Genomic DNA, 24,459 nt, shown 5'->3' with positions numbered 1-24,459 from the left:
CGACTATATATATATATATATATATATATATATATATATATATATATATAACATAAAATAAGAATTCAACCAAAATAACACATTCATGATTCAAAATTTATAGTTTCTAAAGAAGAAACTATTGAACAAAAATATGAAAACCCAGCTCTGTATGTGTTTCCTAAGTGTAAAAGGTGTAAAAAACAAAACTGAAATCCTAAATTTTGGACAGGAAAGGAATCAGTCAACTTTGATTAAGTCCTAAATTAGATGGATACGGTCCTGGGTACGTTGACCGTGTCCGGTACTGTTTGACCAGTACCCAAGAGGTACCCGAGACAGTACCAGTACCAGCACCGGTATCGTACTTGACCGGTACGGGTACGTTGCCTTTACAACAGTACCCATGTGACAAAGTCTAAGTTATACTTCGTAAATACCCATTTCGAGCCGACAATATCGACCCCAAAAGAAGGTTCAACAAGATCCCAAGTGTGGCTAGATATTAAAGAATCCATCTCTTCTTTCAGTACCACTTAGAGCCCAAAATAGCTTGTTCATGTGAAATAGGAACTGAAGTAGATGACAAAGCATCAATAAATTTGCACATATGATCTCCCAAATGAGATGTACTAACAAATTTAGAGAGAGGATGAATTGTACATTGTCTGATCCCTTTACACAGTGCAGTTGGTAGTTCATCAGGATGAGAAGCATCAAGAGAACACTCAGGCATGTCATGTAATTCAAAACTACTTACCTCCCGAGAGCAAGACGGTATAGGGTCATTAGACGATGGGTTCCTTCTTGAATATATGGGAGAGTCTTTAAACCGTGGAATGAAGGATTTGACATAGGTGGGTGATGATAAAAAAGGAAGGGACTCAAGTGGAATAAGAGGAATTGGAAGTGGAACAGAAAGGGGCAACTCAGACTGTGGATATGGGAGGCTTGCAGGAAAGAATGGAGAATACTCGAGAAAGGTTACATTAGCACTGACAAACTCTCTGAAATCGATACCCTTTTTGATTTATAGAGTATCCCACAAATACACATTTACTTGCTTGCGCAACTTTGTCGATTTTCATTCTCCTCACTCCTCAGTTGCATCATCAAGATTAGAAGGAACAACAGGTTCTGTAAGATCCATATTAAGAGCATGCAAATCATGTTCTCCTTCAAGTTCTACATCAATGTCTTCTGGATTAACATCCTACTTGGATGATCCTGAACTGCAAGTTGCAACAAAATCAAATATGGTTTAAGTTAATATTAACTTTAAACAACTAACATAATATACATATGTAATATGTATACATATCAAAGATACAAAAAGAAAGAAATACCTGTAATCATTTGAAGTACGTGAAAGTAAGCGTAGGTTGGAGTGGACATAAACTAAATCTTTTGCTCGCTTACTAGTTAGCTTATTTCTCTTGATGTTGTGAATTTGAGAATAAGTGCTCCAATTTCTTTCACAACATGAAGAGGTTGCAGGTTGAGATAATAACTTCAATGCAAGTTGTTGGAGATTTGGTGTTGATGCTCCAAACATAACCACCAATTAATAGGATCTTCTTCATCTCTTGCCATTGCAGCTTGTATTGAATCATTTCTTCCACCAGAGAAGGTCGGAAACTCATTATTTATTATCTTCAACCAATGAGAATCAGAATATAGTCTTCCCAAACATATCTCCCTATTTTTTGATATTTCTGGATCTCGATTAGGAGGAACACAACCAGTACCTCCTGCCAACCATGTTTGTCCATAATATTTGGGATTTAAGGAGTGTGCCATACAATGCAAAGGGTTATTGCTTTTGTTCTATCTTCTTACTAAAATTTTATGCACATGATCGAAAAACTCAGAATCATCAAGTGCAACATTCTTCTTCTCATGTCTAAAAGTGATGTTTTGAATTTTTTCAATCACGTTATCCCACATATCATAAACTTTATGAAGCATGGGCCCTTCTTTATCTACTTCTCTCGGCATCTGCCAAATAGGCTCTGTAAACTGCAAAAAATATGTAACTTTATTCCACCATTCATCATCTAAAATGCATTTTTTAATTTCTTGAGCCTTCACAATGTCATCATTCCGATAAAACTCCCAATCATTGTCAGTCACCATAAGTGTTAATGCATGTTTCACCTGCTTTATTCTTTTTATCATTACAATAATGGATGCAAAAATGAGTCTGCTACCTTCAACAATTTCAAATCAGAATGCCTATTAAATATAGCAAGAGTATTGTTGTGGTTTACAACAAAATTTTTGATCTTTCTGACATCATACTCAAGCTCCTCAATCCATGAACACAAGAAACTGGCATTTGGATCATCTTTTGATGGGTTGCAAACACTTTTAAGTGCTAGATTTATACTGTGTGCCACACAAGGAGTCCAGAATATGTGACTATACTTGGGATCACTTGCCAAATTCATTCTTGCTCGTTGGCAAACTGGAGCATTATCAGTAATAGGTTGCACAACATTATCTTCACCAACTTCTTTTATGACTTCTATAAATAGCCCTTTTAAATACTCAACATCTTTATACTCCCCCGATGCATCAACACATTTCAAGAAGATTGGTTCATCAAGCGAATAAGCAATAAAATTTATCAGTGGCCGCCTTTGTATATCAGTCCACCCGTCAGAAACAATGGATACTCCATATTGTATCCACGAAAATTTCTTCTTCTCTAATAATTTTTCAATGTTTGCCTTTTCTGCAAGAATTATTGTACTTAACTTCTCTGAACTCGGGGGTACATAACCACTCAAACTGCAATTAGCCAAACCTGTAACAACATCTTTCCAATAAGGACTTCTGGCTACATTAAAAGGAAGTGAACTTGCAAAAAAGAACCTTCTGATCCTTCTATCCATCTCTGCCCTTCCCATATTATTGAATGCTTGTGCTAATGTTTTTCTTTTCTTTGAAGCATCTTCACCTCCTTCAGTAGCATAAAGAGGAACAGACACACTTGACTTGGATGAAGATTTCTTCGTCTCAGCTGCATCTTGTTCTTTTTGAATATTTTAATCTCCTCGTTGGTAACTTTTGGGCATGGTCTAATTCCAACGCCAGAAATATGCAACAAATGTGCCTTGCAACGTGTATAAGAGCCCGTGAACATTATATCACAAAATTTGCAAGAAAACATTACATTCCCACCACCACCTGGTCCTTTTGCTAGTTTCTTCACATAACGCCAAAGAGGCTGAGATGGATTATCCTTCTCTACTGTAGCGGTATTAACACTACCACTGCTCCTTTCTACATTTCCGCTTCCTTCTTTTCCTTTATCAGCCATTACAACTTATGTCTTATGTTTGAAAAGCACCTAGCAAAAGAGCTGCAACACAGAACCAATAGAAACGGAGATCATTCCAAATAGACGAATCCTCTCACGAAACGATATACCACAACAATAACTAGGGAAGACGCAGAGATGATCACGAAACGATATATCTCAGAACCTGCCGTCGCCGGCTCAAGATCATGTTTGAGTGACAGTCGAGTTATTGCTGGTCGTTTTCTGATTAAGAGGTCAAATAAAGGGAACACAAACACAAACAGATATGCAAACACAAACACAAACACTTAGAAAATAGAACACAAAAAACAGACGCAAACGGAACACAAAAAACAGTCTCAAGAATCAAGATCGACGACTCTCGTTGCCGGTATGGTCCGCTGCTAGCAATAACTCGACTGTCACTCAAAAACAAACGCAAACAAAGGGAACACAAACAAAAACAAAGGGAACACAAAAAAAAGTCTCAAGATCGACGATTGTCGTCGCCGGCGGCGAAGGCAGGGGTGGAAAATGAAAAAAAAAAATTAAAATACCGTCACAGTCGCCGCTGCTGTCGTCGCTGTTTCGCCCCTACGTTCGCCTCCCCTGCCTTCACTGCCGTTGCCGTCACCGGAGAGGAGAAAACCTTAAAACTTAAAACGAAAAAGGGTTTCAAACTTAAGGTTTTTTAACGTTAAAATAGTTTTAAAAGATAAAATCAAATAATCATTAAAATAAAAAAACAGACATATTTGGACTCGGTCAACTTTGACCGTGTTAAAAAATGGACGGATACGGCCTCCGGCGCGTTGACCGTACCCAGTACCGTCAACTCCTCAAATTGGCGTACCGGGTGCGGTACCCATACCGTTACCGGACGGGTACTCCTCCTTTGGAGGAGTACCCGTGTTACAGAAATTGGAATCAATATATGTTCTTTGTTCCTCTTGGGTGAGGCCTCTTGAGTATTACTTTGTTGTGTTGGAGGAAGCTTTAAGTGTGACATTATTGAAGCATTAGTCTTGTTTGGGCTTGATTTACATGATATCAGAACCAGGTTTTGGCTATTCATCTTGCTGTCTTTCAAGTTTGAAGTTTCAGCTCTTACTCTTCATTTGGAGCTGTGAAGCACTCCAAGTGCTCGATATATTGCTGGCTGAAATTTGACACAAGAAGGTGCTATTATTTTGCTGGCCTCTTTTGGTGATTTTCGTGACGTGATCTAGCTCCCTTGGTGGTGAAGATTGTGGCTGTTTTTGGCGCGTAAAAAGCTTCCAATTCTTGTGGCTATTTTCTTCATTCTTGCGCTATCTCAACATCTCCTCTACAAGGTACACATTATGGATGAAAGAACTTCTACTCCTCTCCCCAAACTTACTTCATCAAATTATGTTTCTTGGGCAAAAACTATGGAACATTTCATTTGAAGTAAAGGTTTATGGGGACTTGTTGATGGGTCTAAATGTGAACCACAATTAGTCCTAACCAAAACCATATATGGTAAAGCCCAAGAACTAGATGAAGTTGAGAAAGATAAAGCTATGACTGAATATGAGAGAAAATGAGAAGAGTGGAAGATAGGACACCACAAGATTATACTTGGATTATTGCTTGTGTCGATACTACCACCATGGGTCAAATAGCAAAACATAATTTTGCTCATGAAGTTCGGGAATTCCTAAAGAAAACCCACACTATAAAGGATGAGACTTACATGTGCAATTTTCAAATGAAGATTGCAAGTCTCCAACAAGGGGATAAATCCATTAAAGAATATGTTGGAGAAATGGAACAATTATGGGACGAACTTGCTCTATTTGAACCCGAATGGTATGATCCAAGAGACATTTGAGTAAGGAAAAAACAAATCCAAAGGGAAAAGTTTTATAAATTCACTCTTGGTCTTAGACTCGAATATGATGGAGTCAAAACTTCCTTGCTCCATAGACATAAAGTGCCATCTATCAATGAAGCCATAGTCGAGCTTCAAATGAAAGAAAATAGACTAAATTTTTCTAAAGAGAAGAATGATACTGTTCTTGCTACTTCAAGACCTGGTGCTCATATGAGAACTTATAGACCTCCATACTTCAACCGAGTAAATGAAGGAAAAAGAAAGAGAATTAATTGTTATCATTGCCAAGAAGAAGGACATACAAAACCTAGATGTCCAAAACTAAGAATTTATGACGAGAAGCAATGTGGTGGCTCCCATGCAAGAAGAAAGGAAAGAAACTAGCCTTTATCAACTCGATCAACTTGTAAGTGCTCTTCAACCTAAGCTTATTGAAGCACTTCAACCTTTGCTCAAGAGAGAAAACACACCTTCAACATTGAGAGCTACCGTAGCATCTACCTCATCAAGTAAGTATTTTTAGATTATTGATTCAAGTGCATCTTTTCATATGACTCCTCGTGAAACTGAACTTGCACTTGCACCTCTTCTTTTTCTGGTTGCAGTTGCAGAAGAACCACCTCCATGCATGATGCCTTTCCCTTTATCTATTCCCAAACTGACACCAACATCTTCTTCTTCAAGGTCAACATCTTCACCTTCACTTTCTTCCACATGTGGGTCCTCATATCCTTCCTCTGCATCTTGCATTTCCTTTTCAATCCTATTTGCTTTCACTGCATTAAGAATCTCCATACACTGGTGCTTTACATACGCTGGCAATGGGTTCTCTTGGGAGCCAGTGCAAGCAGCCACATCGCTGTGTGTACCAGCTATATGGTTTTTAAAGCAAGAGATCCCTCCTAATATGATTTGCTTACAATAATTGCACTTAACTCTTAACCTATCTTTGGGATTCACCCTTGTACACCACTGCCATGCAGGATCCGACATTATATCTTCACAAAACAAGTAAAAACATACAAATAAATGTAGGAAATAAGAGAAATGAACGATTCAATGGAAAAAATGAGTTATTTCTTACCTTCTTGGTGTTAGAAACCAAAAAACCCTCTTCCTCCAAGCTTCCCACCGTCCCGAGGCTTCTCACAACGAGAAATAAAGCTTCTTCACCGGCAAATCTTGATGCAACTCTCCCTCCCACGTCTCTTGCAATGTTTAGAAAGAAGAGAAGAGAGAGAGGAGCGTCGGTTTTAAAAAAAATACGCAAAGAAGGGGCCGTCGGGCCCCTTTTTAGTTTTGATCCCGTATCGCACGATACGGGCGATATGCGTGCGATATGCACATGTATCGCAAATTTATGGCGTAAAGTATTGTTCATTTTGATACAGACGATACGTATCGTACGATACGCGTCCGTATCATACAATACAAATAATATTGATTAGAACTAGTTGCTTATACAGATGCTGATTGGGGTGGAGATCCCAATAATAGGCACTCCACCACTGGTTTTTGTGTGTTTTTAGGTGATTCCTTAATTTCCTAGCGAAGCAAGAAACAAAATAAGGTGTCTCTCTCATCAATAGAAGCTAAGTATCGTGTTATGGAATCTACAACAATGGAAATTGTGTGGCTCAAAAGTTTGTTGAATGACATGGGAATTCACATCACAGATCCTGTTAAGCTTTGTTGTGACAACAAAAGTGCAATCTATATTGCTAGCAATCATACATTTCACGAAAGAACAAAACATATAGAGATGGATTGTCATGATGTTCGTGAAGAATTTATTCAAAAAAACATTGATCTCTTCTATATTCCATTTAAGTATCAACTTGGAGATTTCTTCACCAAGCACTTGCTGCTGCCAGGTTTCAATTTCTCCTTGGCAAACTTTCGGTCATCACACCATAAGTTTGAGGGGGGGTGTTAGAATGTATGTATTCCAAATGTATACATATATATTTACATATATATTACATATATTAGTAATCTAATATATGTCTTATATGTATATATATATACTATATATATATATATTTGGATATTAGGATACTTATGTAATTTTTCCTTTTTTATATATTTTTTCTTTTCCTATTTTACCCCTTTCTTTTTCATTATTCCCAAAAGGGGACTATTCCCAATTACTAGATTTCTAGCCGTTGGAACTAGTCCCAATGGCTAGCTCTCCTCTCCCTTTTGTTCTCTTCCTCTATAAATAGTGTACATTCTCAACTATTTTGTTTATGGTTTTTTAGCCACTTCTTGTAGTGTTTATTGGAATCAATATATGTTCTTTGTTTCTCTTGGGTGAGGCCTCTTGAGTATTACTTTGTTGTGTAGGAGGAAGCTTCAAGTGTGACATTATTGAATCATTAGTCTTGTTTGGGCCTGATTTACAATAAGAACTAAATTGAGTTTTCATTTCCAATATGAAAGATTTCAAGATCCAAGGAGCTTCAATTTTGTCTTTCATCAGAAAAATCCAAGTGACACGAAAGAAATCATCAACAATGGGCACATAATAATGAAAAGACAACCGACTCCGAACTCGACCAGGCCCCCAAACATCAACATGGAGTAAATCAAATAGATTTTGGCTAGACTGACTTTGACTCGATGGAAAGGAAGTACGACTATGCTTGCCCAGTTGACAAGTTTCACACTCGGTAGAAGTTGTGGAAGAAATCTGAAAACATAGCTGTCAAAGTTTAGGGAAGGATAGATGTCCTAGTCTGAGATGTCATTGGAACACACTTAAAGATGAATCAACTAAGAATGACGCCTCTTTAACAGATGTATCCAAGAAGTAGATTCTATCTCTCTCATGGCCTCCACCAATCTTCCTCCTAGTCGATAGGTCCTGAAATACACATGTACCCGGGTAAAAAATAACTCGACAATTCATCTCTTTAGATAGTTTGCATATTTAGGAGTATATAGCACATCATGAACATGCAAAGATGGAGAGAGATGAACATCTCCATGCCTTTTCTACCAGAGATACTCTTCCATCCGCCAATCAAACATGCCGTGAGGGGTTAAATTTCTGCAGGTTTGAAATACTAGCATCTCCACAAAAGTGTTCAGATGCTCCATAATCAATTATCCAACAACCATTATAAGAAGTTTTTCTCGCAGAATATGCATAATTTGTGATGGTTGTGAATGTCGTTGTGGTAGAAAGTGTAGTATTTGATCGATACTCCATAATTAAATCAAGTTCGATTGGACTTAAATTAAAAGATGTAGCATCTACAGAAGCAGCAATGGGATTCGCCTTAGGAACTATACTGATAGACTGTGTGTTTTGGAGCAGAAATGGATGAGGATGTCACAGTCAAGGATGCAGATGAGTTAGGTTTACCCACTTTGTTCCAGCACTTATCCTCTAAGTGACCAAGATGACCACAAAATGTGCATTGAAGCAGCGTTGTACGTATCGTTTAGAAAATACGATATGATACACCCCCTGTATTGTAAATAGGGGTGTATCGTGTCTTTGTCATACGATACGTACGATACAAGCCTCTGTATCATATGATACGGTGCGATACACCCTGTATCGTACGATATGGGCTGATTTCAAAAAAGGGGAGCTTGAATCCCTCTTTTTCGAGTTTTCTTTATAAAAATCCGCCTCTTCTTCATTTCTAACCTAGAGATTGTGCCGCCGTGGAGGGAAATCATCGATTTCCATCGTTAAATCATTGATTTTCAAAGTGAAATCATCGATCAAACCATGGATTTGTGCATGGGTGGATGATTTCCGTTGAGAGGAAAGGGGTTTTTTTAAATCGTGAAGATGAAGATGAAGATAAAGAAGAAGATGGAGATGAGGATGATAATGAATATGATGAGGATTATGAATGCGAGTCGAGAGTGCTTTCATTTTATATGTATTGACATTGAACATTTTTACAATTTCATTATCTTGATGAATTTTGATGTTTATGAACGATGAATCGTAACTTTATAGCAATAATAAAGTCTATCATTTTGTAAAAACATGTTTTTTATGAAAAACATATTATTCTTGATTTTTACTGATTTTTTATGATTTTTTTAATTTTATCCATTTTTTTCTGATTTATTAAAAAAAATGATATGATTACGATACACTACGATATTTTACGATACGACGTATCTTAAAGCCAGACCGATACGACTTATGATACGCTTTTTACAACATTGTATTAAAGTCTTCCACATCCTCCTGGACCCCGACCTCTTCCTCTACCACGGAAAGAGTATAGTCTTCGTCCTCCTCCAAATGAGGCAAGGGCAGATGGCTGTGAGTTGTTTGAGAATGAGAAAAGAGTAGTAACCAATATGCTTAGCCTGTTGAAGACTTCATCAAGATCAAGAAAATCTGATCTTGTAAGTATTTGAGCCTTGGCTGCAGAATAATCTGATGACAGTCCAACAAGAAATTCAACAACAATCATTTGCTCCATGTGATATTTGAGACAACGCTTAGAGGACGGTTTTAAGGAGTTCATCTTTTCATAAGTGAACTTTAGCTTTGTAAATTATTTAGTTAAAAATCCATGTCACCTTGTTGCATTTGTAACAATTATTGCTGCCAATGTTCTTGTCTTGAGAGTATGTCTGTCGGAGAGAATTCCACATATTTTTAGCTGTATTATAATAACAAAGCCATGCAACAATGTAGGGCTGAATGCTATTCATAAGCCAAACACTGATTATGCTGTGTCCTTCCTCCCACCATGCGTATTTACCAATCTTTTCAACTGCTTCATCTTCTTCCAATATATATTTCTTTCTATGTCTAACGACTGACAACATGAAGGTTCTAGCCCACACATCGTACTTGGCTCTATCGAGTTTGATAGTAGATCCAAAAGAAAAGGGATTTGACAAAGTTTTGTACTCAACACCATCCTCTGTTTGCTGATTTCCAGGTCCAATTCTATCATATTGTAAAGATTTATTGGCAGCCATGATAAAACCTCAAAAATAAGAGACTATGAAAGTCCACTGCAAGCTGAATACTAACCAATAAAATATCAAACTAATCTCCAATAGGGAAGAATACCCCTGAAGTCATTGTTTCTGCAGCCCCACGACAGACCACTTCTACAGCAATACTACACCAATTTCCAGATGTAGATGGCAAGCAACTAACATGCACAGGTTTGACAACAAACTTCAACACAAACCTGCCTGCTCCACTCAACTTCAACGATGCTTTAGCTGTGAGGATCCACCAGGCACCACACGACCAAGCAGATCATAATTTCTCAGGTCTGAAATTCTTCAACGGCAGCAATTGAGTCAGATCTGATACACTGCAACATTTAAATTTGAACGACGACATCAGATTTGGTTTTTCAGCAATTTCACGACTTCAACAGCAACATAAGGGTGCTAATCACGTTGCTACATGTTAAACGTCATTAGCCCCTTTCCACCAAACAATCTGATTGTTTCTTTTGTAAACAACAAGAACTTTAGACGTGAAACCCTAGCTTGGATGAAGAGATGAGAAATAAGGGAAACAACGTAAAACCCTAGATGGCATAGTCCTAGGTCTGTGGCTATGATACTGTAACGTTACTTACTTTTTGGCAGGTCGGGTCAAATCAGGGTCCAAACCCGAACCCGAGCTCCACGAAGAGGAGCCCGATGCCTCTTCTCTCGCCTTTCCCTTTTCTCCCTCGTCCTTAATGTCTCCCTCTTTTTCACTCTCATCCCGTTGGGTTGCACAAAGCGCAGAGAAGAAGAAGGCGAAGGATTGAGCAGCTGCAACAGAGGTTAACGGTGGCGGCGGCGGCGTCGCACAGGTGAGAAACGCCGGTCCTTCCCTATCCTTTCTTTCTTCTTCTTCTCCCTCGTCCTTCACTGCACCGTTCCCTCTCTCTCCCGTGTTGTTCCCCTTTTTCCGCCACCTTTCTCTTTGCACGCTCTCTACCTCTGCATTCTCTCTTGCCCTCTTGTCTCTCTCGCTCTCTCTCTTTTGTCCGTCTCTCTCTGTCAGTGCCTCCCTCTACACATGCTCTCCCTGCTAGAGCTCTCCCTCTATCCGCCTCCTCTTTTCCCCCTTTTGTCTACTCTCTCTCTCTGCCCGACCTTTCTCTCTGCCTCCGCTCTTCATCTCCCTCTCTGCCAGAGGCCCTATTCTAATGGCAGACCCTCCTCTTGAATTCTTTTTAACAATTTTGGGGGCTATTGGTTTGGATTGCAGCTTGGGGACACATCATTCCCCTCATACCAACGAGTTGAAGGCTTGGCGGGTGACGACAACAATTAATTTTAGCAGTTTGGGGATCACTCGAACTCGTGAGGTGGCTACTGGGAGGACTGCAGCAGATAAGACTTTATAATTGGGGTGAGCAAAGCCTAATCGAGCCTAGATTGTTATATATTTTCTGTTGGAGCACGTATAATTATTGTTTGATCATGCTAGAATTAAAAATTGATGATTTAGGATGTATGTTAGCGACCTTGCTATTTGGGGAAAGTCTAGGATTGTTTTGGAGAGACGATGATCCATGCTTATAATGACCTTTTTAGCATGATAAGTGATTCTCGAAGCTATTTGGAAACATGGTACAAATTTGATGGGGTTAAGGAGATTTAGAACCATTTTAGTGAACACGTGACGCATGCAGTTGTCGATTGGCGTATTGCGTTGTTGGTTGGGAGAGAGTAGGTAAGTTGAGTGTAATTATTAGGAACAATGTTATCTGTATCGTACAATACGTATCGTATAGGTCAAAGAAACCTATACGATACATCTTCGATACGCGATATGCGTGCGTATTGTGCGCGTATCGCACAATACGGGTTAAAACACAAAATTTTTTATTTTTTAAAGTTTAAACACTCCTCTCTCTCTCTCTCTTCTTGTATTTAAAGACTCCAAGAGATGTAGGAGGGAGAGATTTTGCATTTTCATAAAAAATAACCAAGGATTCATCGATTTGGGAGATATTACTGTTAAATCATGAAAGATGATAACTATATACTTTGAACTTATAAAATTGTGATGTAATCCAAGTCCAAAAACTCCAAGTCCTAAGACTCTAAGTCTTAAAATTTTATAAAATTTTCAAGTTTAAAATTGTGATGGATGCTTATTATGTTATTTTGAATATCTAATTTCTTATTTTTCAATGTGTTGTTGATACACATGAATGTTCCTCATGTATGATGATCTTTTGTATATTTGAATACATTTTTCTTGATTTCTGATTTTTTGTTCATTTTTTCAGATTTTTAATGATTTTTCTCTATTTTTTTTATTTTTAAATATTTTTTAAAATTAAAAAATTAATTTTACGATATACTACGCTACGTTTGCGATACGTTACGATACAACATATAGGTCGGCCCGACTGATACGCACTATTACGCATTTGCATGTGTATGCTAGAATTGATAACTGCTTAGGATAGATGAGGTGGGGTATCGAGTCCGAGTATCTTCTCGATCCCGATTGTGCATTAGAGAGCATCATAGAATGATAATTGCATAGGACAGCTACGAGCCATCATAATCGAGACTACTCTCCGGGATTTGGCTAAGTTTTGAAAGATGTGATTGAGGTATTTGATAAATGTGAATGTTGTGATTTGTTGCATATGCATTGCCGTAGGCAATAATGCAATTGAATGACATTGAAGGGTAATTGTACCCGTAATGTTTTGATGGCTAGCTAAGAATGTTAATGTTATGTGTAACCCTCGTGGAGTGAACCAGCCTCATGAGTTAGCCAGTCATTTTGTGAATGTGCAATTATAGTGATAAAAAAAAAGAATAAGAGATAAGAAGCCAGTGGGCGGTGGCAATGTGTTTGGAAATTGTCCCGCCTTCGCCACTGGTCTCGCCTGTTCAGAGCGCAGGCGGTGCAAGGCCCCAAGGTACTGTTGTGTGATGTGCTTGGAGCATTGGGCTCCCGCCTTCCCAAACTGGGTGTCCTAGGGAACGCTAAGTATCTCCCCTTGGAATTCACATATCCTTGGACGAGTACTCTACCGCTGCAGCAGGAATGGATCCATATTGTTTCAGGCCACCACGGGGGTTATCTCCCGACTGTAAGCTGCCTGCGGTGTGCACATGCCTGTGTTTGCACCCACTAGAACTGTCAATTCATTAAAATTAATGTAAAAGAAAAAAATATGAATGAAGTGATTGAATGATGCGTTATGCCTGAATTGCGTGCGGCTATTGAATGTGATATTGTGGCCCTTGTGTGGCCTTTGCACGTTGTAGTATATGTGAGGGGCTTCTTGCCAAATTATGTGACTGTGTGCCCTACCACAATATGATATAAGTTGTTTCGTAATTGTTATATCTCTTATGTGAGCCATATCTAAAAGGTTTAGGAATTTACCTAGCTTGTGCGAAGGCTAAGCCTTCAGTTGTTTCCTTTTTCAGGCTTTGGCGGACCCGGGGCAGCAGGTTGATCAGATGGCTTCATTCGCATCCTATCGGGGAGGTTTTGGGTCATTTGTAGTGCTGGCGCATCATGTCTTGGTCTCTTTGATGTCTTGTTCTTGTTGGGCATCAAAGTTGTGGTTTGGAGCATTTTTGTCATATGTACTGACGTGATTTTTGTATGAATGAAATTGATTATATAATGAGAAGTTGCCCCGTTGTTTGAAATTGCATGGCTCATTTCCTTTTGAATTGATGTGTCATCGCACTTCAACGTTTATGTTTTAACAAAAAAAAAATTATTTGAGGGTCAAAGAGTTGGGGTGTGACAGATACCATGTTGCTTAGAGAGGTAGAAAAGAAGAGAACGTGAGGAAAAAAAAAGAATAAGAAGCAGTCCCTATGTTACGGCTGCTCCTCTTCCTTTAGAATAAATAATGATTAGGGCTATGTTTAACCCTTTACATAAAGAGGTCAACAAAAACTTAAAATTCAGAAAGCTACCTAATATTAAAATCCCAAAATACAGAAAACCTCAAACCCCAAACCAATGCGTTTCCTCAACAATAGCATTATAGCACTTTGTAAATTCCTTATATTATATGATATATAAGGTATTTATGCATCCTAATAATTGTAATATGTTCACAAAAATCTCTAATAGGGCTGCAACCCCATACTGATGGGTTTTCTGAATGGATTGCTGCCTCTATCCCTCTCAAAGTCTCCTCTCTTTTCTTGTGAATGATTTTGGATAAAACAGAATTCCAACAGTTTCTCATTTTCCCTTTTAGAGAAAGAGCTTGCTAGCAGCAAATAGCAGATATTCAGCAGGTGGAGAGTGGAGGGGAGTGGGGTTCTTGGGTCCATTAAGGTGCGGAAAGAATCTGGATTTGTGGAAAACATGCGGTTTGATCGTTTTGGGGTTTAGCTACAGTTTTATTTTCATTTATTGCATAATTCGGTTGTAAATAATATCTATATCCAAGAAACGGATGTACAAATAGTTATATTTTTGTTCGTTCTGAAAAATTTCTATTAGTTTAAGATTAAAAGAAGTGAATTTCTCCTTGTGATTGAGCAAGTTATTATATGAATTCATTGGTATTACATATTGCCTTGTACAGGCAAGAAAGCTAAGTAATATTTTGGTGTACGGTGGATCCACAAAATACACCACTTTGTCGCTCTCTGAACACCAAAAGACAACCAGAATAAATGTAGCCCCAGGCTTCACATCAGAAAACAGACATAAAGGAATATTCTCAGAATTAGGCCAAGAGTATGCGTCAAAACCCAACAAAAATGTTGTAGAACATAAAAGATAGTGCCACTTCTAACCAAAATTTCCAGTTCATGACTTGAACATAGAAAATTGGAAAGTGTCAATCCACAACACCAAAACAAATGAACAAGTATTTCTTATGCTCCAAAAGGTGCTCGTGAACAGTTTCATAGCACTAACCAATAGTTACCTCCATCTAAAGCAAATACCCTAATTGTGATAGCATAGACACACTAGAGCTCAAATGAAGATGAAGAGAGAAGACTTCCTTCATTACAATACACTCTATGAATGAATTATAGAAAGATGAGAATGTTTTCTTGAGCTTCACGACTATGCACAAACATATCCATAAGAATAAACACATAAAAATGGGGCAACATGCAAATGCAAAACATGCTGTACTATGTTTTATACTCTTCTATGATAAACCCACGTGCAACATATAAAAACTGAAAAGTAACTGGAATATAATAAACTTCCAACAACATTAAGGGGCGCCTAGGCTAGGAACCTTCCAAAAAAAACAAAAAACCAACAGTTCAAAAAAGGAAAGAGGAAACACAGCTCGATGTCAGAGAAAAAAAAAAGATAACCAGATCTCTACTGGCCAATGCTACACCTTTTTCTTTCCAAGAGAAACTAGTGAAGTTTAACAAGGGTGTGGAGGATTTACCTCGACAAAATGAAGAAGTGTTGGGAATATCTGTTGAACAAATAGGAGCTTTTCTGAGCCATGCAACTTCTGGCAGGTGCTAATGAGTACATTTGCCATGCACAAACGAAATGACAAGGGAAGCTGCTCTAAAGAATCTAGATCCACTTTACCCAAGGTATCAGATGGCTTCTCTTGATACTGAACACTAGAACTAGAAGTGGATCTGGAATATTGCTGACATGTAAGTTTCTGGATTACATATGAAAGGACAGGCATCACTGAAGAAACAAGCCCTGTGTTTATAGACCAATTAGAAAAATGTATGTGCAGAAGAAAAGAACCATCTTCTGATGAATAAAAAAACAAGGAAAAACATAATTCTAGCTTAATATGCGAAACAAAAAAGGGCAAGAAAAGGAAAAGAATAATTGACCTGTATCTTCTATTGGCTCTTCAATTATATTGACCATAGTCTGTGTGGAATTGTTGAAATGTTGTGAAGTTTGTAGTTCAGCAAGAACCATAAAAGCTAGGCAATCAATACACCCATGTTGTGCTTTCGATACTAGTGAAGACATAAACAATAGAAGGGTTCAAAGCAGAACAGTTTTCTAATGTACTAAGAATGAAAAAGAGAAGTTAAACAACTGAGATGGGCTCACAGGCTACCTTCTTCAGAATCTGGAGGCCACAAAAGAATAGACTCCACCATTTTCCTTATTTTGGCCATGCCTGGATGGTGTAAAGAACATTTCCCCCTAATCTGAAACATGAAGATATCAGAGAAATCAATTAAAGAATTCATCCAACATCAACATGAAGGGGGGTATGGACACAACTTCAAAAGTATACCAATGTAAAACTAAGGTACCATAAGAGATGAGCAAGTGGCAAACAAGCCTGCTTTTATCTTCAGCATATCATGATAGAGCACAGCATTCTGCATCTGAGCTTCAATAATTGGCAGTATGACCTAACACACAAAAACTGAGTCATTTCAATGAACCAGAACCAATTCGACTGCTCATGACTACTGTGGCGGTTGGAGACCAAGAACTGAGACTTTTGTACTAACAATTCTTCTGGCTAGACCGAGTATCCTGGTTAAATGAGTTATTTATGTCAAGCATTTTTCTTGTGGCTAGACCTAGTCTCCTGGTCTCAGGAATTTCAAGTTTCTCTAAGATCAGAGCAATTTTATTAACTTCTTGCTTCCACTAGATCCCTAGGAAAACATTTTGGGGGAGGGAAAAAAGGATGTCAAGATTCCCCTATCACCCTTTCCATTCCTGGGTGATTTGCTAACCCTTGCAATGAGGAAAAGGATCTAGTTACATGAAAGAGATAAATAAGGATCTATATGAGGTTAAAAACTACTAATAATCAGTGGGGGTCATATTGTGGGTCGGGTCCATTGGACAGACCCAGAAATTACTTACAGGTAGGGTTTGTCATTGAGGGGTTATTCCAGCGTTGAGTAGTGATCCCTCCGGGAGGGGTTAGCCCTAATCAGTGATTATAGTAGGTTTTATCCTTGTAAAGGGGCTGGATCAAAGCATGCAGGTGACTGGAGTCGAAGGACAAGAACTGCAAGGATTTCAGCCACACACTCACAGAGATCGACCAAAAGATGCAGATAATGTTAGAGGAGCAATCCTCAACGGGATGCTGGAAGATGGTCCACAAGGTTAACAGTAATCCTTCCATCATCGTTGGCAGATGCTCTTCATCAACAACACTGCCATTGAAGTCATCTGGACTGATCTCGTCCTGATGCAGATAAATGCAGTCAATGGTTGGTGGGACAACAACCTAACTGGTAGCCATGTCACATCGGTATTGGTACTGGTATGGTATGGGTACGGAGCATTCTCAAAAAACTGGGCTACCAAGACACCACTGCACATATTTATAATTATATATATAATGTAAAGTCTGTCATTTTCCACTATATGCAATTGAATATGTTTTTAGGGATGCATATATTTATAGATGTAAACATGTACACTAAATATAATAGTGGCCCTAGTTAAACCTGTCAAAGCATAATCAGGCAATTATGGGTTAAAAGTATCTTAGTTTGGACTTTTTAGGCATTGTCTGATCTTTTACTTTATGTTTCATTGATAACTTGACATGACATTATGACTTATAGTGCTTAGGACTTATGATATTATGACTTACGGTGCTCATGGTTACATATTTGTTAGTTTGTTACCCATTCCATGTTCCTTGTTAGCCGAAACAACCCTGCTGGAGGATCACCTCCGAGACTTTATTCATAAAAATCCAGAAACCTGTACAGCAAGATAAGCCAGCAAAGAAAAGCTATACAGCCAAAAAAGGGAAACAAAAACAGGAGATCAATACTCAGATCAGGACACAAATATATCCAAAGCAGAGTTAGGTAATGGTATTCAGGATTTATTGAGCAGGGTCGGCGTCCAAGATAGAAAACTTGCAGATGTGCTAGGCCAGATGGGGACGCATTTCAAACCTGCAATTCCTTCTCTCTGCCCACCTTTTCAAGTTCTGTTTCCAGATATTTTGACTTGAAATGAAGAAAATTCTACTAACTTGATTATGAAGAATGTTGCATAATATTTGTGTTAGGTGGTGTTTTGAATATTTAAGAGTTTTAGGAACAACTCTTTACAAATAAATGTTCTAGTCGTGGACTTATCTTGTAATCTATGGCGTCACCCTAATTCTCATCTAACATGAGAATAGGGCCCATTATTGAAACAATGAACAGAACTCTCTCTCTCTCTCTCTCTCTCTCCCCCCCTCCTCCTCCTCTTCTCTTCTTCCTTCTTGCTTCCAGCAACATGGTATCAGAGCCCAACCCTTCTTGGGACTGACACCTCTCTCCCTCGTCATCATCATCTTACCCATCTTTTTCCTCCTTCCTTCTCTTCTGTTCTCGTTGTGGACTGTGTGGGTAAAACTTGTGGATCGTGCATATTGGGCTCGATCTAGGGTTTTCTCAACAAAAGATTAAAACGCTAGATCAATGCCTTGTTGAAGTGGACGCGGTTGCAAAAATAGCTAATGGTCCTTCAAGCTGGATGGGTGTCAAACTATAGTAGTTGATCAGCATGGATCAGAATTCAAGTCAAAACATCGCTAGAGTCTTCTTCCTTGTCGCTGCTCACTTCTGCTAAGCATGGGAACAGTAGTAAGTAACTAAGTATTAAAATTGTCTTTTATCATGTCAGTGGAATATATGATCAGTCCTCAAAGAATGGCGTGGATGTTAGGACTGATACATCATGCCTCTTGTCAGCCGTGGACCAGCTGTCTACGTATAAAGTGGATTTTTTTTTCTAGCAGAAAGCTCCTTTATCATCTGTTTACTGCTTTAACTACTGCTGTCTGTTCTCTTTATCATCTGCTCACTGTAGCTGCATAGTAAGTACTGCATATTCTACTTACTGTTGCATATTTTAGTCAGACTGTGTGGTTACTGTGTGGTTCGGTTGTTTGTGTCTCACGATGGATCTTGAACAGCAGTCTAATACGACAAACAACCCTAAGTTCGAGTCTCATACTGAATACAAATTTCTTGGGAATCCATTCTTCTATGGGCCGACTGTGAAGTTAGATGATCATAACTATGAAATTTGGTTGCGTATGTTCATGATGTCTGGAGTAGGACATCGGAAAAACCATATCATTGAAGAACATGAACCAAGTGTTAAAACAGGAAAATATACCACATGGAAAGAAGATAATAGTATTGTTATGTCGTGGATTATGAACAGTGTGCAGTCTGCTATCGCTCCTACTCTTGCTTACTACACGACTGCTAAACACATGTGGACATTTTTGAGACAGACTTATTCTCATGACAAGAATGTTTCAAAAATTTTACAAGTTGAGGAGGAGTTACTCAAACTGCAGCAAGGTGACTTGAAATTATCTCAATACTTTGCTTCAATTAAAGCAACATATGAACGATTGAAAACTCTTCGACCTCCATGTCAGGCATGTTACAAGACTCATTTTGAGCAGACAATGGTGGCAAAGTTCTTGGCTGGTCTGTCCCCTAAATATGAGGTAGCTAAAGTTCAGAAGCTTACTGACGCAGAAATTTCAGATCTTGCTGAGGCATATAATAGACTCAGTAGATTGGCTGTATCTCTCTCTTAGCCCCAGAATGAGTCTTCTACTGCTGCCTTAGCCGTGTCTGGAGGATGTGGACATGCTATAGGGGGGAAAAGGCTCAGGTCGTGATGTAGGGGGCATAGGGAGATTTCAGTGTACATAATGTGGCAAATTGGAACAATTAGAAGATAGATGTTGGGACAAACATGGTGGTCCAGCTCCTAGTTTCCATGGAAGAGGATTCAGTACCTCAGGTGGCAGAGTGAGCTTCACTTCTCAGATTCCTGTAGGTTCTGCCCGAGCTGCTACACCACTTGGAGAGACTCCTTCCATGACAACTCCTAAATCCTAATATCTCCACGATGACTATGAATAAGGTAGAGTATGATCAGCTTATGGCTCAGCAATCTCTCCCTGCCTCAATGTTTGCTACTGCATCCTCGGTTGTGGTGGATTCTTCTTTGTCTGTTGGTAGTACTTCCTGTGAACCAGGTACTGTGCAAATTATTGATTGTGGGGCTTGAAAACATTTTTGCAGTCAGCCTCACTCATTTACCCTATTGCATCATTTGGTACAGCCTCAACATGTTAGACTTGCCAACGGGAACCTTTATTATGGGAGTTGGGGATGTGAAACTCTCTAGTTCTATCTCTCTTTCCAATGTTTTATATGCTCCAGAATTTCCTGCTAACTTTTTGTCTGTTACTCAATTGACAAAGGATTTGCGATGTAGAGCCATATTTGATCCTGGTTCATGTGTCTTTTAGGACTTCCAAAATGGTAAGACGATTGGTGGCAGCCATGAGCACAAAGGGAGTTTACCTTCTGTCAGAACCAGTAGCGGGTGTAGCATCTATGGCTCTATCTAAGTCTACCCCATATCAGTGGCATCTTTGACTAGGCCATCCTTCATTATCCAAGCTCCAAGGTGTCCTCCCTAATATTTCTGTGTCTGAGTCTTTCCAATGTGAGGCCTGTCAATTGGGCAAACATGCTAGAAGTAGTTTTCCTTCCAGTATTAGCCCGTCGAGTCATGCAATTTTTTATTTTATTCATGTTGATGTTTGGAACTTTGGGGCCCTAGTCGGGTTGTAAGCCGGGCTAAGTTTAGGTATTACCTTGTTATTCTTGATGATTTTTCTTGTCTTAGTTGGGTGTTCTTGTTAAAAGAGAGGTATGAAGTTATTTGTATTCTTCAAAATTTCATTATTAAAATAAAGACTCGGTGGTTTGGTTCTATTGCCAAAAACATTCGCACTGATAATGCTTGTGAGTTCAAATCCAATACATTGTTGTACTTTTACACCGAATATGGAATTTGCCCTCAATTTACTTGTCTTCATACTTCTCAACAAAATGGTATTGACGAACGTAAACATCGTCAGTTACTTGACATGGCTCGTACTCTCATGATACATAGCTATGTTCCGGCCCAATTTTGGGGTGATGTTATACTAACTGCATGTTACCTAATTAACCGTCTTTCATCCTCGTTCATTGGCAATCAAATTCCTATTCAAGTTCTCTATCCAGACAGACCCTTGTTTTGCCTTCCACCCAAAATCTTTGGGTGTACTTGCTTTGTTTAAGTTCTTGGTCCTAATAGAGACAAACTTGTTGCCCAATCCATTAAATGCGTTTTCATTGGTTATCCAAAACACCAAAAGGGTTATGTCTGTTTTGATTGTCATACTCAAAAGCAGTACATCAATGCAGATGTTACATTCTTTGAGTCACGTCACTATTTCCAGTTTGCTCCATCACTCACACAAGTCGATGTTTATTCCTTTACTTATACCACTGGTTCCCCTGTAGTCTATTCCATGTGATACCGGTTCACCCCCCATTGTCAATAGATACCATGATCCCCCACTGGTATACACCTGCCGACATGCTTCTACTCATGATTGCCCACCAGTTGCTTCTTAGGATGCAAGTATACCTGACCCCACTGATCCTGCCCCACAGGATGCTTATGAAATATCTTTAGACTTACAAATTGCCTTACGCAAAGGCAAACAACAGTGTACTCTGCATCCTATATCTCAATTTGCTTCTACTGACAAGATTGGTGGTAGCCAGCAGTTTGTGTCAGCCTTGTCAATGCATTCGGTTCCTCCTAGTCACCAACAGGCAGTACTTGAACCGAAGTGGCGGCAAGCTATGCAGGATGAGATGGAGACACTACTGCAATGAGGGACATGGGAATTGGTTGATCTCCCTTCTAGTTGTGATGTCGTGGGCTCCATATGTGTTTTTACCATAAAGTATTTATCTAATGGCTCATGGAACAAGACAAAACTCATCTTGCTGCAAAAGGGTATACTCAAACATATGGTGTCGATTTCTTTGAAACTTTTTCTCCTGTGGCCAGGATAGGCACCATACGTCTTATTGTGTCCGTAGCTGTACATTATGATTGGCCCTCATATCAGTTGGATGTCAAAAATGCTTTCTTGTATAGGGAACTAGATGAGACGGTTTATATGCAGCAGCCTCCTACCTTTGAACGTCAGGGAGAGTGTGGAAAAGTGTGCAGGTTGAAAAAAACTATATATGGATTGAAACAAAGTCCACGTGCTTGGTTTCACATATTCTCAGAAGTTGTGTTAGAATGTGGCTTTAAGAGGTCTTAGCTAGACCGTGTTAAAGATTGTACGATTTGGATCGGGTCAACCAGACCCGACCCATCTTCTCCACACGCCCAATCATAATGGGTGATGGCATACTTGTATTTTTTAACATTGTTTTGTGTATTTTATTATATACCAAATCGGTATATAATGATATCAAGAGGCAGACGTTAGGGTTGTTGCTCTCTTTGTTCTCTCTCTCTCTCTCTCCCTTGTACGTGCAGCCCATTCCTCTTCTTCTTCTCTTGCATCTAACTTCATCCGGTGGTTTGACATTAGATATCAAAATCTTATATGGTGTCAGAGACAGGTTTTGCCATTGAGAATGTTCGGTAAGAATCTATGATTTCTAACCTAATCTTTTGTTTTTTGCCTTAATCCCTAAATTTCTGCCCTAACCCTAATTTCTGCCGTCTGCCCTAATCCCTGGCGTCTGCCCTAATCCCCAAATTTCTGCCCTAATCTCTGCCGTGGGACCTAATCCCCAACTTTCTACCCTAATCCCCAAATTTCATCCCCAACTTTCTGCTCTAATTCCCAAATTTCTGCTCTAATCTCTGTCGTGGGCCTTAATCTCCAACCTTCTGCCCTAATCTCCAACTTCCTGATTGTTGCAAGTATGGATCACAACCAGAATTCCAACATATTGTCGTCCAATTTCCTCTCTCAACTCATCTCACAAAAGCTAAACCATACCAACTACTTGACATGAAAACGTCAAATAGTCCCGTTCATCAAAAGTCATCATCTCTATGGACATCTTAGTGGCACAACACCTGTGCTACCAGAGTGGGTCATGTAAGAGGTGAAAAATGCTGCAGGGCAAGTTCAAGAAACCGTTGCAAAAGTCAATTCTAAATATGAAACATGGATGACACATTCAATCTCTTGTGGCCTATATCACCTCTACACTATCAGAGAAAGTTCTGGCGGGCGTTGACGATGATCTTTCAGCACTTGAGTTGTGGAATGTTCTCGCTACCACATATTCTCAAGTATCAGAAGCCAAATTTCTACAACTCAAGAGGCAATTTCAGGATATCAAGCGCGGAACACGTTCAGTCTTGGAGTGCATACATGAAATAAAAAATGTGAGCGATCAACTTGCAATCATAGGGCACCCAGTCAGCGACAAGGACAAGGTACAACAGGCTTTGAGTGGATTAGGGTCTGAATTTGATGTTTTCTGCACTGCTTTAGAAGTATTGCCTATTCTTCCCTCTTTTGAACATCTGAAAGCAAAATTGATTCAACATGAAGCGAGTCGTGTGCAGCGACAAGAATTAGTGCATTCTAGTAGTCACATTGTGTTGGTCACTGGAGCCCATGCTTTGCATGGTAGTCGTCCAAGAGTTTGGAACTCACAGGCAGGGATGGAGAAAGGTATTCTTCCTACACCTAACACAAATGCACAGACAAATGTACCACGAAGAATACCTACTTGTTTCTATTGCAATAAGAAAGGACATGTGAAGTCAGAATGTTGGCATAATCCTCAAAACAAGGGAAAACAGGTCAGGCGTGACAATAAGGCAGCATGGTCGACTGTATCGAACATGTTTGCAGCATTGAACATTTCTCCTGATGTGCAGCAAATTTTAGTGACAGCTCTGTCTAAAGTCAATCTCAGGCAAAATGAAGAAGGACAATGGTATGTGGATTCTGGTGCTGCAGCCCATGTGACTAGTGATGCAGATAAACTTTCTAGTGCTCTCCCTTATTTAGCTAAAGGCTCAGTTGTTACAGGAGATGGTTTCCATCACAAAATATCGCACATTGGAAATGCACAAATATCCATGGCTCATTCCTCCATACCTTTAAAGAATGTTCTTGTTGTTCCCAATGTCAAGAAAAATATCATTTTTGTGTCAAAGCTTATCGATGATACTCATTCGTCTGTTGAGTTTACTCCTTCTGTTTATGTCAAGGATGCTCGAACCAAGAAAACATTCGCTAAAGGTATTCACAAAGGAGATATGTACGTCATTGAAGAAGCTCCAAAGATGTCCAAGTCTTGTGTTTCAGATTTATCCTTCCCCAGTCATAGTGAAGTCAATATAACAGAGTATGATAAGCCATCCATTTGGCATGGTCGTCTAGCCCACATTGTAGTCGGTCTTTCATTCAAAGTCTTATTGCAGACAGACTATTACAAAAGTCCAATCTAAGTCTAGTAGATGAGTCTAGCATGTGCTCAAGTTGTCATATTTGTAACAGTCATGCTC

The 24,459-nt window shown here is 39.1% G+C and overlaps 1 protein-coding gene across 13 annotated transcripts in view; it reads right to left on the bottom strand.

Annotated features, from left to right (window-relative positions):
* LOC116255757 (uncharacterized) overlaps nucleotides 1-24,459 on the bottom strand; it is a 76,638-nt gene that overhangs the window by 5,486 nt on the left and 46,693 nt on the right. For all 13 annotated transcript variants that reach the window (XM_050078223.1, XM_031631725.2, XM_031631724.2 and 10 more), the window contains 4 exons: nucleotides 16,365-16,466; nucleotides 16,163-16,256; nucleotides 15,927-16,058; nucleotides 15,512-15,786 (listed from right to left, as the gene is read on the bottom strand). In XM_050078223.1, the coding sequence (XP_049934180.1) occupies nucleotides 15,512-15,786; nucleotides 15,927-16,058; nucleotides 16,163-16,256; nucleotides 16,365-16,466 (603 nt within the window). The remainder of the gene's footprint in view (nucleotides 1-15,511; nucleotides 15,787-15,926; nucleotides 16,059-16,162; nucleotides 16,257-16,364; nucleotides 16,467-24,459) is intronic.

The sequence above is a fragment of the Nymphaea colorata genome, chromosome 6 (genome assembly GCF_008831285.2).
Source record: "Nymphaea colorata isolate Beijing-Zhang1983 chromosome 6, ASM883128v2, whole genome shotgun sequence".
NCBI classification, from domain to species: domain Eukaryota; kingdom Viridiplantae; phylum Streptophyta; class Magnoliopsida; order Nymphaeales; family Nymphaeaceae; genus Nymphaea; species Nymphaea colorata.
This window is presented reverse-complemented; position numbering and strand designations above follow the sequence as displayed.